Source organism: Gymnoscopelus microlampas (genome assembly GCF_963454915.1).
Source record: "Gymnoscopelus microlampas genome assembly, chromosome: 8".
Lineage (NCBI taxonomy): Eukaryota > Metazoa > Chordata > Actinopteri > Myctophiformes > Myctophidae > Gymnoscopelus > Gymnoscopelus microlampas.
In genome coordinates, this window is record NC_139945.1 from 53,705,163 (window position 1) to 53,720,162 (window position 15,000).

The 15,000-nt window shown below is 43.3% G+C and overlaps 1 protein-coding gene across 1 annotated transcript in view; it reads right to left on the reverse strand.

Annotated features, from left to right (window-relative positions):
• Positions 1-15,000, reverse strand: part of LOC311050142 (chloride channel protein 2-like) — a gene marked incomplete at its 3' end in the record, with an annotated part of 256,197 nt that overhangs the window by 32,811 nt on the left and 208,386 nt on the right. Inside the window, exons 17-19 of the mRNA XM_084064112.1 lie at positions 9,905-10,110; positions 5,225-5,354; positions 3,632-3,702 (exon numbers count right to left, since the gene is read on the reverse strand). Of these exons, the coding sequence (XP_083920238.1) occupies positions 3,632-3,702; positions 5,225-5,354; positions 9,905-10,110 (407 nt within the window). The remainder of the gene's footprint in view (positions 1-3,631; positions 3,703-5,224; positions 5,355-9,904; positions 10,111-15,000) is intronic.

The following is a 15,000-nucleotide window of genomic DNA, read 5'->3' on the forward strand; positions in this document are numbered from 1 at the left end:
AAGAATTAAACCTTTCTCATAACCATGAGATATTCAACTATCTCCTCTCCTCCATTTATAATCAAGTTCCTCCATGAAAATGGAACTCAGGCCCATGAGTACTCTAGCGCCATAAAAAAATAATGAATAGCCCTCATGATCATCTAAACGTCCCCATTCTGAGCCAAGAATCTGCCCTGAACAGCCACCCTCCCATTGTGTTACTTCATAAAGAGAAGTTTCTTCAGGCAATCATAACTATTGACTTTAAAAAAAAAACATAAAAAAGTATGTGTGAGTGTGTGTGTGCGTGTGCGTGTGCGTGTGTGTGTGTGTGTGTGTGTGTGTGTGTGTGTGTGTGTGAGAGAGAGGGGCCCATTGAGATGCAATAGAATCTCTAATCCTAATCACAACAATACTTTAGATTTGAAAGTCCGTGCGATAAATCAACTGCAGCAAATGGCTTTCTCACAATAGGATTATGAGGCACTGAAGATGAATGCACACTGTTTAGCGTGCGTGCATATGCGTGCGCATGTATGGTTACAGCACGCACACAGACACACTCGCCTAATTGGACTACTAATTTGTCGCATGTCAAACTAATGCACTCCTAGCGAGGCGGAGGCCGTAGATGTAAGGCATCAATAACTTCTAATAGACTTACACCGACACAACCATTAACAACACACCATTTTGCAGCTATAATCAACAAACAATACAACTCTGTAAAAAACGGCTATATATCAAAGGGGTGTGTGTGTGTGAATGGTTCTCATTTGTGCCTTTATTCATTGCCATTGCTGTTTTTACTCAGAAACGCACTGTGAACAGAAAAGAGAACTGGACGATATGCTCACCCAAAAGAGAGACCTCAGGTTGGGAGGTGGCTCCTATTGAAGTGAATGACATCGTAGGCGATGAGAAAAAGACAAAACTCACGACCAGAATTTGACTGATTATAGCCTACATAATAACTAAAGATCAATTATTGGAGAATCGGGAATACTGATTTGATACGTGGCAAGTCATTTTGGAATGGTGATATGAGGCCTATAACAAATGATAATGTAATAGTTGGTCAAAATAATTAAAGGAGACACACCATGAATTTAAAAAAAATATTTGATATTTAATATCATATGGTGTATGTCCCTCAAACCATTTTCAAAAGGTTTGAGCCTAAATCAACACTCAGATATACTCATCCCAAGTCAATTCTCTCAGGCTTATAAAGCACTTTCAGCTGCAATACCAAAACGTCCTGTTGGACAGAGGGGTGCTACTGAGCAATTCTGTCTGTCAAAATACATGGGCAGAAAGTTTCGTGATGTAAGCAAACTTGCCATTTCTGAGATGGCCTGTTCAGACACGCCCATTCTGAAAATCTCTGAAATGAGAATGAATGACTGAATGTTAAAAAAATATATTTTTGGGGTTACAAGAGACACTGGGGAGCCCAAAAAATACAAAAAAAAAGTGAAATTCATGGTGTGTCTCATTTAATAATGTCTCACTAAATAGGTGGGATTTGGGAGTTTATAAAAAATGTGTCCCATTTAGAGAGACATGTTCTTGCATTTTGACCCATTATTTCATTACATTATGGTTTGTTACATGGCCCCATACGGTAGGGGATTGGATTTTAATCCTGAGGTTTGGTCATTTATCATTTATCATGGCATTTGCATGCAGCGCTGGATGATCCGGTACGTGGAATCATTAGTCTTAACGACAAATCAGTACGTTTCATTGATTGACATTTCAACTGTAGACCTCATCGTTTATCCCAGTGTGTCGTGAACATTCTCCAATAACTCAAAAAAATGCCTCATGCGTCATGATCATCTCATTGGAAAACACTCTTAAGTTCTAATCAAGAAATATGCTGATATTATTTCATTGCACATACGGGCGAACACATCTTTTACCTCCACCCTCCCCCAGGCAGTACGGTATGTACATTGATGAATTACAGCGATGAAATTCCTCTACATACTAAATTAGAATTGAAGCATATTTGGACATGTAATGGAGTAATTCATCAGGCAGGATGAGACTCAATTAGTCCCGCCCCAACACAACAATGAGGCAGTCACTGATTGGACGCCTCGGGTGACATGGCTGATGATGGACAGCACAACATGCTAAGTTGAACAGCCTCGTTCTCTCCATGGGACACATATTGACCGCACTTCAACCACACCCGAGTCGCATGACGACTCCTGTCGCAATGAATTTAGGCCATTTTTTTTTGAATTCTGCATTTTTCTTTTAAGCAGCACACAGAAAAATCCTCAATGTTACTTCATCCATTTGTAACTCAGAGAGTCTACAAATGAACACAATGGTTACATGTGTACACTCTCAGAGTTAAATTAAAGGAAGGCTTTGACAATTTTGAACCTAAATTCCATTGTTTTGATGTGAGATCATTGTACAGGGTGGGGAAAAATACGCTAGGCTATGTCTAATGTGTATTTTCCATGAAATGTTGTGAATGTCATTTCACAGAGAAATACATAGAAGACATAGGGTACCCCCCCACACACACACTCGCATCAGAACAATGGGATTCAAGCTCAAGATTTGCAAAGTTTCCCTTTAACACTGAATATCTTTGGTTATGTTATGGTGTGGGAGTTTTAGTGCGGTCAAAGTGTCCTCCATGACCCCTTACTGACCACTGGTCCATTATAGAAGACACGAGTCCTTATCACAGCCAATCACATCGGCCGATGGAGGCAGCCAAAGGCCAGTAGGGGCTGAACGGAGAGAGGAAGAGGACGTTCAACGACTTTCGGCACGATGGCACAGATCGGCTCGTCTGGGCTCAGATCACGGGCCATCGGCGAGGGGGATTAGCCCTGCAGCAGATGGCGGGGTGACGATTGGCTGACCGGTGTGGTTTATGGAGCCCGCTTCCGGGGGGGGGGGGCACATTCCCCCCCCCCCCCCCCCCGGGCGTTCGGGTGGCTCTGATTGGTGGGTCTTACCACGACGGATATCCTGACGCGCTTGGGCGTCCTCCTGCCCTCCATGTTGTTGTTGTTCTTCTCGTGGGGGCCGGAGACAAACACAGCGTTAACACAGCCTCCTCCAATGCCCCGCAACGCCTGCGGCGTTGCCCCGGGGTCCCCCGGGGGTCTATACTAGGACCCCCCCTCCTTTTTGTTCCCTCTACACTGCATCTCTTCTGCGAAAATGGCCGATCTACACACTCACAACGTGTCATGTTGCGACACGTTGTGAGCTTGTGGATCAGCTATTTTTGCAGTATGTTCGCCCCCAGAATAGGAATGCTAGGGTTCACACACACACACACACACACACACACACACACACACAGCTGAAGGCTGATATGCGCATGTGAGAGATGAGGTCAGCCGAGGTAAGAAGACAGGGCAGGTCTTCATCCGGGAAGGAATGAGATTTTTGTGTGCGTGTGTGCGTGTGTGTGTGTGTGTGTGTGTGTGTGTGTGTGTGTGTGTGTCTCAGAGAGACAGAGCATGAAGGACTGTTATATGCGATTCATAGCACAGGGATGTGTGTGGGCGTATGCAATCAGTGTGTACGCCAGCATAACAGCACACACACGCTCAGCTGTGTGTGTGTGTGTGTGTGTGTGTGTGTGTGTGTGCTTATTTCTCACCTCCATCCCCTCTGCATCAGGGTTGGCACAGAACAGGTTCTTTAAGGCAATGCCAGAGTTATCCTGGGGGCCTGAGAGAGAGAGAGAGAGAGAGAGAGAGAGAGAGAGAGAGAGAGAGAGAGAGAGAGAGAGAGAGAATTGCAATATACAGAGAGGGGAGGGGGCGGAGGGGAATGAGTGTGTTTGTGTGATAAAAAGCTTTAGGATCAACAGGAGGGGACACACACACACCGTGTGTGTGTGTGTGTGTGTGTGTGTGTGTGTGTGTGTGTGTGCGTGCGTGCGTGCGTGCGTGCGTGCGTGCGTGCGTGCGTGCGTGCGTGCGCGCGCGCGCGTGCGCGCGCGCGCGTGCGCGCGTGTGTGTGCTTGTGTGTGTGCGTGCGTGCGTGCACGTTTCAGTTACACACAGTTAACCAATTAAGACCTGAGGCCATTCTTAAAAAAAATCTAAATCTTAACAGTTTTTTGGAAAAAAATCAAAAAAAAAGTTGTCAACATTTTTCAAAAATAGCAGATCTACAAGCTCATAGCGCGGCACTCGGTGCCGCGCTACGAGCTTGTATATCTGCTATTTTTGAATAGCCAAAGAAATCTAAAGTGACACAGATGCGTTCCAGGTATCAATGGGTTAAGACCCTGGTTAGATGTACAAGTGCAACAATGTGTGGCTTGACACAACGCATGATGTTTAAACGTTGTTGGGCCGTTGCAGTGTGTACCGTAATGAATGGGGGAACGCAAAGCAACATTTGAGTGCTCAGAAAGACGCAGTCCATTAAACATTTAGAGAGAGAAATACCAGAGCACAGTGCTGACTAATGGAGCACGGCTAGAGAGCACCAGCAGGGAAAGTTCTCTGGCGCCGCAGCTGTCTGCAGTTGGGGCTGATTGTGCGGTACCGGTGTATTTACATCTCACTGTGTGTGTGTGTGTGTGTGTGTGTGTGTGTGTGTGTGTGTGTGTGTGTGTGTGTGTGTGTGTGTGTGTGTGTGTGTGTGTGTGTGTGTGTGTGTGTGTGTGTGTGTGTGTGTGTGACTCAGTGGTGGAAAAAGTACTCAAATTCTTTACTTAAGTAAAAGTACCAATACTGCACTATAAAAATACTCTGTTACAAGTAAAAGTCCAGAAATAAAAATGTACTTGTGTAAAAGTACAACAGTATTGGCATCAAAATGTACTTAAAGTACCAAAAGTAAAAGTACTAAATATTTGAAAATAGCAGATCTACAAGCTCACAACGCGTCGCGATGCGACGCGTTGTGAGCTTGTAGATCTGCTATTTTCAAATAGCCTAGGTATAAAATAGGGCTAAAGTGGTTAATGTATTTTTCATAATATCATAATTTATATCTGAAAAGTAACTATTAACTAAAGTTTTCAAATAAATGTAGTGGAGTAAAAGTACAATATTTGCCTCTGAGATGTAGTGGAGTAGAAGTAAAAGTATTGGAAATTGGAAATACTCAAGTGAAGTACAAATACCTAAAAATGTTACTTAAGTACAGTACTTAAGTAAATGTACTTAGTTACTTTCCACCTCTGGTGTGTGTGTGTGTGTGTGTGTGTGTGTGTGTGTGTGTGTGTATGTCTTACTGATGGGGATCTCTGTGGGTCGGTCCACCACAGATGGTCGGTCCACCACAGATGGTCTCTTCAGAGCCGGTTTGAGGGGCTTCTGGAGAGAGGGACGTGTAGGACTGAAAGACGACTCCTCTGTGGAGATCTGCACACGCACGCACACGCACGCACACACACACGCACACACAAAAATGAAACACAAAACACAAACTCCAACAAGGCTCAAAAGACGGACATATTAACCCTTTAAGACCTGAAGCCGATTCTACAAATGTCTTCTTAATCCCAACAGTATTCTGAAAAAAAAAACATGTGTTTCTATATGTCAGTGGTGCTCAAACATTTTCATGTCAAGGACCCCAAAAATTATATGTATTTTGCCACGGACCCCCATCTCAAAATATGTTGTTCCAGGGACCCCCCAGAAGCAAAGATTTGAGTTTTAAAAATGTTCGCTTTAAAAGAACATAAATATATTAATTTGCACACATTTTCTCTATTTTTCAAAAATAGCAGATCTACAAGCTCGTGCCACGCTATGAGCTTGTAGATCTGCTATTTTTGAATAGCCAAAATGTAAAATAATGCTTTTTTTTTTTTAGCTCAAATCAAAACGTGACACAGATGCGTCCCAGGTCTTAATGGGTTAAAAGTTCTTTATTTGAAATGATTGTCTTTTTTTCCTTCTTTCACTTTCTGAGGAGTCATTGAAAAAGAAATGTCTGGCAGCCCTGGGATGGATGGATTCAGATAAATGGAAGGGGAATGAAAACGCAACAGAGAGAAAAAAAAAAAGTGGAAATTGAAAACTTAAGGCGATGAAAAATGAGACCTGAATGAGGAAAGACCAGGGAGAGACACAGTTGTGTGATGAATAGCTGAGTATCACTGACACGCAGGGCCTTAAGGGGTCAAACGCAGAGGAAATCACCAGAGCCTCTCAAGAGTATCTGCTTCTATCCCTCCATCTCTCGCTTTCTCTCTCCTTCTATCCCTTTATCTCTTTCTCGTATCCTTCCCCTGCATCCACGCCCTCAGGGTGGACCCAACTGTTTACTGCCAAGCTAGCAGCAGAATGTGAGGTGGGAGAGAGAGAGAGAGAGAGAGAGAGAGAGATAGAGAGAGAGAGAAGTACCACCATTCTGAACACAGCGGTGCGAGCCCCAGAAAACATCTAACATCTAGCTCGTACAGCTTTTCTCCTTTACAGATGGTAGTTTAATAACGCATGTTAACGATCTGAGGTATTACTCTACCCCCCCCCCCCCCCTCTCACACACACACACACACACACACACACACACACACACACACACACACACACACACACACACACACACACACACACACACACACACACACACACACACACACACACACACACAGTGACTGATGGAATTTGTATTGGTGCAACATCTTTCCTCTTCCATATAACCTCCAATAGGCTCTATGCACAGTAGCCATATTGGAAAGAAATTGGGCCTCTTCTTACTTCCTTCACAGGTGTTACCAGTGATACTAATGAAGGCTCTGTTCCATTCTGGTCAGGGTGCTGATATCGTGCATGTTGGGTCACTAGAAACACTCCATTTTGGTTCCCAAATGGCCCCTTATGGTGGCTGTGTAACTCTGAGAGTGTACAAATGGAACCAAATGGACCCGTAAGGGTCCATTTGGTTCCATTTGTACACTCTCAGAGTTATGGGGGTCCTTGAAAATAAGACAACCACTATGCCACACTAAATGGAACAGAGCCTTAATTAGTATCATTGGTAACACCTGTGAAGGAGGTAAGGAAGTGGCCCAATTCATTCCCAATATGGCTGCTGTGCATAGGGCCTATTCCTTTAAATAAACCACTTGGACTGCACAAGAAAGAAAAAATGTATCTCTTTCTTTTCTCTCTTTTTGGTAATCTCATTTCCCCCCCGTTTCTCTGAAACGCATATCCACATCCGTCTCTTTGCCTCATGAATGTTACTTTAATTTTCCAACCATTAAAAAATTATATTGGATTTTTTTCCACTAATGGCAGCTGCTAAGAGACGCGATGACAAGAGGGATCCTGGGAATGGTTTCCTCTCCTTCCCTTATAACAGCAAGTAACCCGAGCTTGTGGTTAGGACAAAACATCGGACACACTGACATCAGACTGCTTACTGGACTTTTCCCAGTGCTCCACTGGGAAGCTCTGACCTTATAAGGACGCCCCTCTTACACAGACAGGAAGTGAAATCAATAGCCTGTTAGGTCCTGTTCCACACAGGCTGTTAAGTCACTAAGAGAGAACGTGTTGAGTGCAGAGACTTGGCTCGTTTGAACGCACTGAGTTGACTGAGTGTTCCGAAGAGATGACCTCAAGTCACCTCACGCACGCACGCACGCACGCACGCACACCACTTTTGCACGGATATGTGCCTCCCCTGAGAGAGTGGTAACCTATGGTCATTTCATGGTCAGGGTTATTGTAGTTAACTAAATCTAAAAAAACAGAATTGGAGGAACATTTTAGTTAACACATTGGGTGCCAAAACCGTATATATATGTTTTTTGAAAATAAATAATAAAAAAAAAAGAAAAATCAATTTTTTTTTTTTTAATTTTTTTTTTTTTTTTTTTACCTTCTAAGCACCAGGAGATATCAATTTCCGAAGATTTTGACTCCAATCCACTTTCTGGTTAACTTATGACTTCAAAAGCCTGTATCTCGGCTCCTAAAAAATTGCTAAAAATCCTGGCACTCAGTGTACTCTGTTTTTAAAAAAAAATGGCACCCAATGTGTTAACTGAAATAAAAACAAAAACAAACGATAACTAACTGTATCGTGTTGACAAAACAAAATTAAAACAAACTAAAATCATAGCGAAAATGTCCTTCGTTTTTAGTGTTTGTCAAAAATCTTCACAAATAGTGAAAATAGCACATCCCCAAGCTCAAAACGGGTCGCATTGTGACGCAACGTGAGCTGTAGATTTGTTTTTTTTTGCCCCTGACTATTCCAGTCCATATTACAATAATAAATAACAAAGACATTATACTAAAACTAATGAAAATTAACAAAAACCTAGCATTAAAAATATTAACTAAACTAGCAAATCTGCTTAACACATTGGGTGCCAGAATTTTTTCATAACAACTTACGTTGGGTGCCAGCATTCTCCCCATTGACTGCACTTTGCTGTTTAAAGCTCTAGACTCCACGACGAGCAAATCCACGTAAAAAAAAGCATCCATTCATGTAGCGCGATGACCCTGGCTACATCCTGCAACAATAACATTTCACTCGCGAGTTACAATGGGGGGGGGGTCGCGCATCGCGCATGACCGGTTTTCTCCACCGGAAACAGATTCGGAGATATAGGCGTTTTAAAGAAGGAAATAGACAGGAAGCGAATGGGAGACATGTTTTTGTTTCCGTTGATCCATTTGGCCAATCCTTCTCAGGATCACAATGGGTACTCCCAGAGCTGCTCCAGCCCCGCCCGTGTGGATATAAACGAAAAAAACAAAAACACAAAACTCACGTATTTATACGTTTTTTAGGAAAGTTGTCACTCCACGGGTGTATTTGCAAAACCGTACCGGTACGGTTTCGGCACCCCATGTGTTAAAAAACGAATCAAAACTAAACTGAAATTGAAAACAAAAAGTAAAAAAGAAATAAAAATGAAAACTGTAAAAACCTTATTCACGATACCCTTTACATTTAACTGATTACTGATGATGTTGCCAGATACGTTTTTTTAATGCTTATATCTGGAATGAATAATACACTTTCTACGGTTGTGTCATTACAACGTGCTGACATTTAGAGGTTTGCATCAGATTAATCACTGTAATCTTTTAACGGTACATTACATGGGGGTTGGTTCACGGTACACTTGACATTACTGCCCGACCATACCGCGGGTTGTTTGATATTTGAAGAAGCCAGTTCCTTTCAGTAGGACGTGAAGCTCAACTCATTAAATATCATTGCAGGGTTTTAATGTTGTTTTAAAGTGTGGACTCATTAGACACATTCAATCGGTCATTGCTCATGAACCCATAAGACCTGAGGCCGATTCTAAAAAACACCCTCTAAAACTAGTTTTCTGAAAAACTTAAAAAATAGCCAAAGAAATCTAAAAATGACACAGATGCGTTCCCGGTCTTAATGGGTTAAGTCACTCTGGATAAGAGTGTTTGCTAAATGCCTCAATTGTAATTGCTGTAATAGGCTCTATGCACAGCAGCCATATTGTGAGGACATTCACAGGTGTTGCCAATGATACTAATGAAGGCTCTGTTCCATTCTTGGTCAAACAGAGTCAGGGTGCTGATATTGTGCATGAGCCAACTGGCTACACCAGTGGGTCTAAAGTTGGGGTCCAGGGACCCTCATGGGCTTCCAAATGGCCCCTTATGGGTGTGTAACTCTGAGAGTGTACACATTCATTTGTTTCCACCCGTAAGGGTCCATTTGGTTCCATTTGTACACTCTCAGAGTTATGGGGGTCATGGAAACCACTGTGCTACACTAAATGGAACAGAGCCTTCATTAGTATCATTGGTAACACCTGTGAAGGAAGTGATAATATGGATGCTGTGCATAGAGCCTATTGTCTTACAATAACAAAAGGTCCCCCAATCTTCCAAACAAATTATGACCCCCCCCCCCCCTCCCACCACCATTGCGCCCCCCGACCTCTGACCTGGAAGCGGACCTCCTGGTTGGCCCGCTGGCTGCCGTCCTCGCTGCCCGGGTGGGACACCACGGACAGGCGCTCCACGGACAGGCGCTTCTTCTCGGCGCTGGCGCGGTCCCGAATGTACTCGAGTCGGCGCGGGCGACCCAGCTGCTGCGACAGGAGGGCCTGCAGCTGAGCGCGCTCGATGGAACCCAGTAGGATCATGGACTCTGAGATGGGACGGAGGATGGAAGGATTGATTGATTGATGTACTTTATTTAGTAAGACATGAGAACATCAGTACATGGAAGTACAAATTCACAATACGAGGTCTACTAAACTGGGAGACTCATTAAGCACTAATATAAGCTTGTTTAAGATGAGATCCCCATGCACACAAATCACAGACAGATATACACACTACTATACAGAATGTCATACAATCAGCTTACAGGTTACTGGTATGAAGAGTGAACAATAGAAGAAAAATAAATAGGGGGGGGGGGTAGGGGGGTAGGTTAAGACTTAGACAGGGCCATTTTCGAATTGCAGCCTCTTGAAGGTGTATCTTTAGGGCAGTTTTGAAAGTGAGTAGGGTTTTGCACTCCTTTACTCCTTTTGGTAGGGCGTTCCACATTTTTGATGAATAGCATAAGAACGAGTTCATTCCCTTTGTTGAGCCAAATCCGGGTTGCACATGATTTGTGGAGCTGCCTCTGGTGTTACGATCATGGACTTCATTAACATTTAGGAAGTATTTAGATAAATCCCAATGTTGTGGTGTATCTTGAAGACCAGGCCCATAGCAAGTTGCTGTACTCTGTCCTCAACCCTAAGCCATCCAATCCTAGCAAAATGAGCAGGGGTTAGATGGGTTTTGTGATTGAGGCCAAGAAGTAGCCTTACTACTACCTTAACACTAGTTTGTTTTGGGATGTTTGGAGCCTTGTTTTTAAGGCCTTGGAGGTGTTGAAGAACAAAATGAAAGGAGAGGGAGGTACGGGAAGGGGAGGGGGTGGAGGGATTCACGGAGCGAGGGGAACACACCGTGGGAGATGTCAAAAAAAAAAAAAAGAGCAAGGAATAGATGAGAAAAGGGGGACAAGGAGGCACAAAAGTGGGGATGATTGAGGAGGGGATAAATGTAGAGAGAGGCACGGGGAGATTAGAAAGTGAGAGAGAGAGGGAGGGAGGAAGAGAGAGAGTCAACAAGTTCTATTAGAAGGCTTGAGATAAAGTGTCAACAACAGGAGGTTTTCTGTATCCATGATGCATCACTGCAGAGATGCAGTTATGTAACGAAGAGAATGAACACTGTGTGTGTGAGTGTGCTATGCTTGATGCGTGTACATGTGCTTTCGGGTACCGTGTGTGTGTGTGCGTGTGTGTGTGTGTGTGTGCGCGTGTGCGTGTGCGTGTGTGTGTGTGTGTGTGTGTGTGTGTGTGTGTGTGTGTGTGTGTGTGTGTGTGTGGGTGTGCACACGCGTGGCACACGACAGCTTGTTTGTTTTAAGTAATTGCCTTTGTGACAGTCCGTGATGATTAAGTATTTGGTTAAATGGCGCAGCTAATTGTTCCAGCACAATGGCATAATTGGGACGGTCTTGGCATAACAAATCTGCACTTCAGTGGAACAACAGAGTCTCATCGGCGTAGCAGAGAACGTGCTCTGGACCCACAGTTCTCCATTAGGTCCCGCTGGACCCTCTCACTACGTGATGGCCCCCCCGTTGGACTGTTGCATAAGCCTGGTCCCTGGGAGCCTCACATGATTTGCATTCCATGGTGGTGGTCTGTAACCTAAAAACTATTTGATGGGTGATAAACTGTACGTGTGTCTTCACATGGAACTGGAACGGTGCGCCGAGTAGAGTGCAAATTTATGCCCTTGACCACTTAAAGGGGCTACACAACGATTTTTTTTTTTTTTAGGTTTTTAGTATTTTTTGGGCTCCCCAGTGTCTCTTGTACCCAAAAAAATATATTTCTTTTAACATTCAGTCATTCATGCTCATTTCATGGATTTCCTGAATGGGCGTGTCTGAACAGGCCATTTCAGAATGGCTGGGCAAGTGATGTCACTTGCCCTGATTTTGCATTGATGATGGCCAGACAGAATTGCTCAGTAGCTCCCCCCTGCCCAATAGGACGTTTTGGTATTGCAGCTGAAAAAGCTTGGAATGACAGTCAGTCAGATTGTGAGAAAAAAATATTAGTCCAGTTCTATATGTAATTTCGTTCTAATTTTCGGGGGATTATGAAAACTATACATTTTTGGAAACTTCAGAGTATAACAAATCAGAAAATCCATGATTCCATTTGCGCAGAAGCCAATATGGTGGCCATCTTGGATTTTGCAAAATGGCGACCTTTGAATATTCGTTTTTCAATATCTCGACTTCTAGATTACATAGGATCTGGATTCTAGTGGCTAAATCTACATTTGTAAGGTCAGGAAATCCAATGGTGCTAATTAAAAATATTTACAAATGATCAATGGCACAGATGTGGGTCATAATCCTTGATTTTGGGGTAGTAGAGGCCCTAGGAGGGGTCCACGCGCGACTGCTTATTTTTTTTTCTAGTTTTGATTTTTGGCATCCATAGGACCTCTAATATTGGGATTTTGATGATCCCAAGAAAAAAAGTGGTCCCAAGTGTGTTTTTTTCAATGTTCTATTAACCCTATGAGACCTGCGGGATGGCTGGCTGGAACGCCGGCGAGACTGTCTTTCGGAGACTGTGGAACGCTCAAATTTAGACGTAGCTCAAAGATAGAGATACCATTTGATTCCAGACAACCTCAGGTTTCCAATGGGACCAACCTTGTCATGCTACCGTGTCGGGAAGGGGGCTAAATACCTAATGATTCAAAGTTAAGACAACATTTTGGCCAGGGAAAAACGACCATCACCATTTTCCAAATGGTCCCTTGAGCTGTCACCTCAATATATGTGAATGGAAATGGGTTACATGGATACCTACAAGCCTCCCCTGTACAGACATGCCACATTTATGCCTATCTCATGCAGTTTTGGGCAAGAACCATGCAGTGTTTTGCATGCAGTACAAATATGTAATTTTTGCCTATTGTAAAAAGTAGACCACTTCTAGGAGAGGAGACTGCATCTATAGCTGTATGAGACCACTGTACTGTATCTAGAAACCACTGTACTGTATCTAGACCACCATACTGTATCTATTGCTATATGAGACCACTTTACTGTATCTAGAGACCACTGTATTGTATATATACCACTGTACTGCATCTATTGCTACATGAGACTACTGTACTGCATCTACAGTATAGCTGTATGAGACCACTGTATTGCACCTAGACCACTGCGCTGCATCTATATCCCACTGTACTGAATCTATAAACCATTGTACTGCCTCTAAAGACCACTGTACTGCATCTATAGACTAGCTACTGTATCTATAGACTGCTGTACTGTATCGATAGACCACTGTAGTGCATCTGTAGACCATGTAGTGCATCTGTAGACCACTGTCGTGATCTGTAGACCCCTATAGTGTGTCTGTAGACCACTCTAGTGCATCTGTAGATCACTCTAGTGCATCTGTAGACCACTCTAGTGCATCTGTAGACCACTCTAGTGCATCTGTAGACCACTCTAGTGCATCTGTAGACCCCTCTAGTGCATCTGTAGACCCCTCTAGTGCATCTGTAGACCACTCTAGTGCATCTGTAGACCCCTCTAGTGCATCTGTAGACCACTCGAGTGCATCTGTAGATCACTCTAGTGCATCTGTAGACCACTCTAGTGCATCTGTAGACCCCTCTACTGCATCTGTAGACCACTCTAGTGCATCTGTAGACCCCTCTACTGCATCTGTAGACCACTCTAGTGCATCTGTAGACCACTCTAGTGCATCTGTAGACCCCTCTAGTGCATCTGTAGACCACTCTAGTGCATCTGTAGACCACTCTAGTGCATCTGTAGACCCCTCTACTGCATCTGTAGACCACTCTAGTGCATCTGTAGACCACTCTACTGCATCTGTAGACCACTCTAGTGCATCTGTAGACCCCTCTACTGCATCTGTAGAGGGGTCTACAGATGCACATGGGCAAGAACACTGGTTCTTGCCCAAAACTGCATGAGATAGGCATACATTTGGCATGTCTGTACAGGCTTGTAGGTATCCATGTAACCCATTTCCATTCACATATATTGAGGTGACAGCTCAAGGGACCATTTGGAAAATGGTGATGGTCGTTTTTCCCTGGCCAAAATGTTGTCTTAACTTTGAATCATTAGGTATTTAGCCCCCTTCCCGACACGGTAGCATGACAAGGTTGGTCCCATTGGAAACCTGAGGTTGTCTGGAATCAAATGGTATCTCTATCTTTGGGCTGCGTCTAAATTTGAGTGTTCCACAGTCTCCGAAAGACAGTCTCGCCGGCGTTCCAGCCAGCCATCCCGCAGGTCTCATAGGGTTAATAAAACATTGAAAAAAAACACACTTGGGACCACTTTTTTTCTTGGGATCATCAAAATCCCAATATTAGAGGTCCTATGGATGCCAAAAATCAAAACTAGAAAAAAAAATAAGCAGTCGCGCGTGGACCCCTCCTAGGGCCTCTACTACCCCAAAATCAAGGATTATGACCCACATCTGTGCCATTGATCATTTGTAAATATTTTTAATTAGCACCATTGGATTTCCTGACCTTACAAATGTAGATTTAGCCACTAGAATCCAGATCCTATGTAATCTAGAAGTCGAGATATTGAAAAACGAATATTCAAAGGTCGCCATTTTTCAAAATCCAAGATGGCCACCATATTGGCTTCTGCGCAAATGGAATCATGTATTTTCTGATTTGTTATACTCTGAAGTTTCCAAAAATGTATAGTTTTCATAATCCCCCGAAAATTTTAACGAACCTTCTTTTTTGGACATATAGAACTGGTCTATATCTGGATGTTTTTTTAGGCTTACAACCTGTTTAAAACGTATTAGGGGCAATATTTATATATAATATATATTTTTTTAATTCATGGTGTAGCCCCTTTAAGGCAGTGGTTCTCAAACTTGTTCGTGTCAAGGACCCCCAAATTGACACTTATTAGCCCCCATTTGAAAAGATAAGC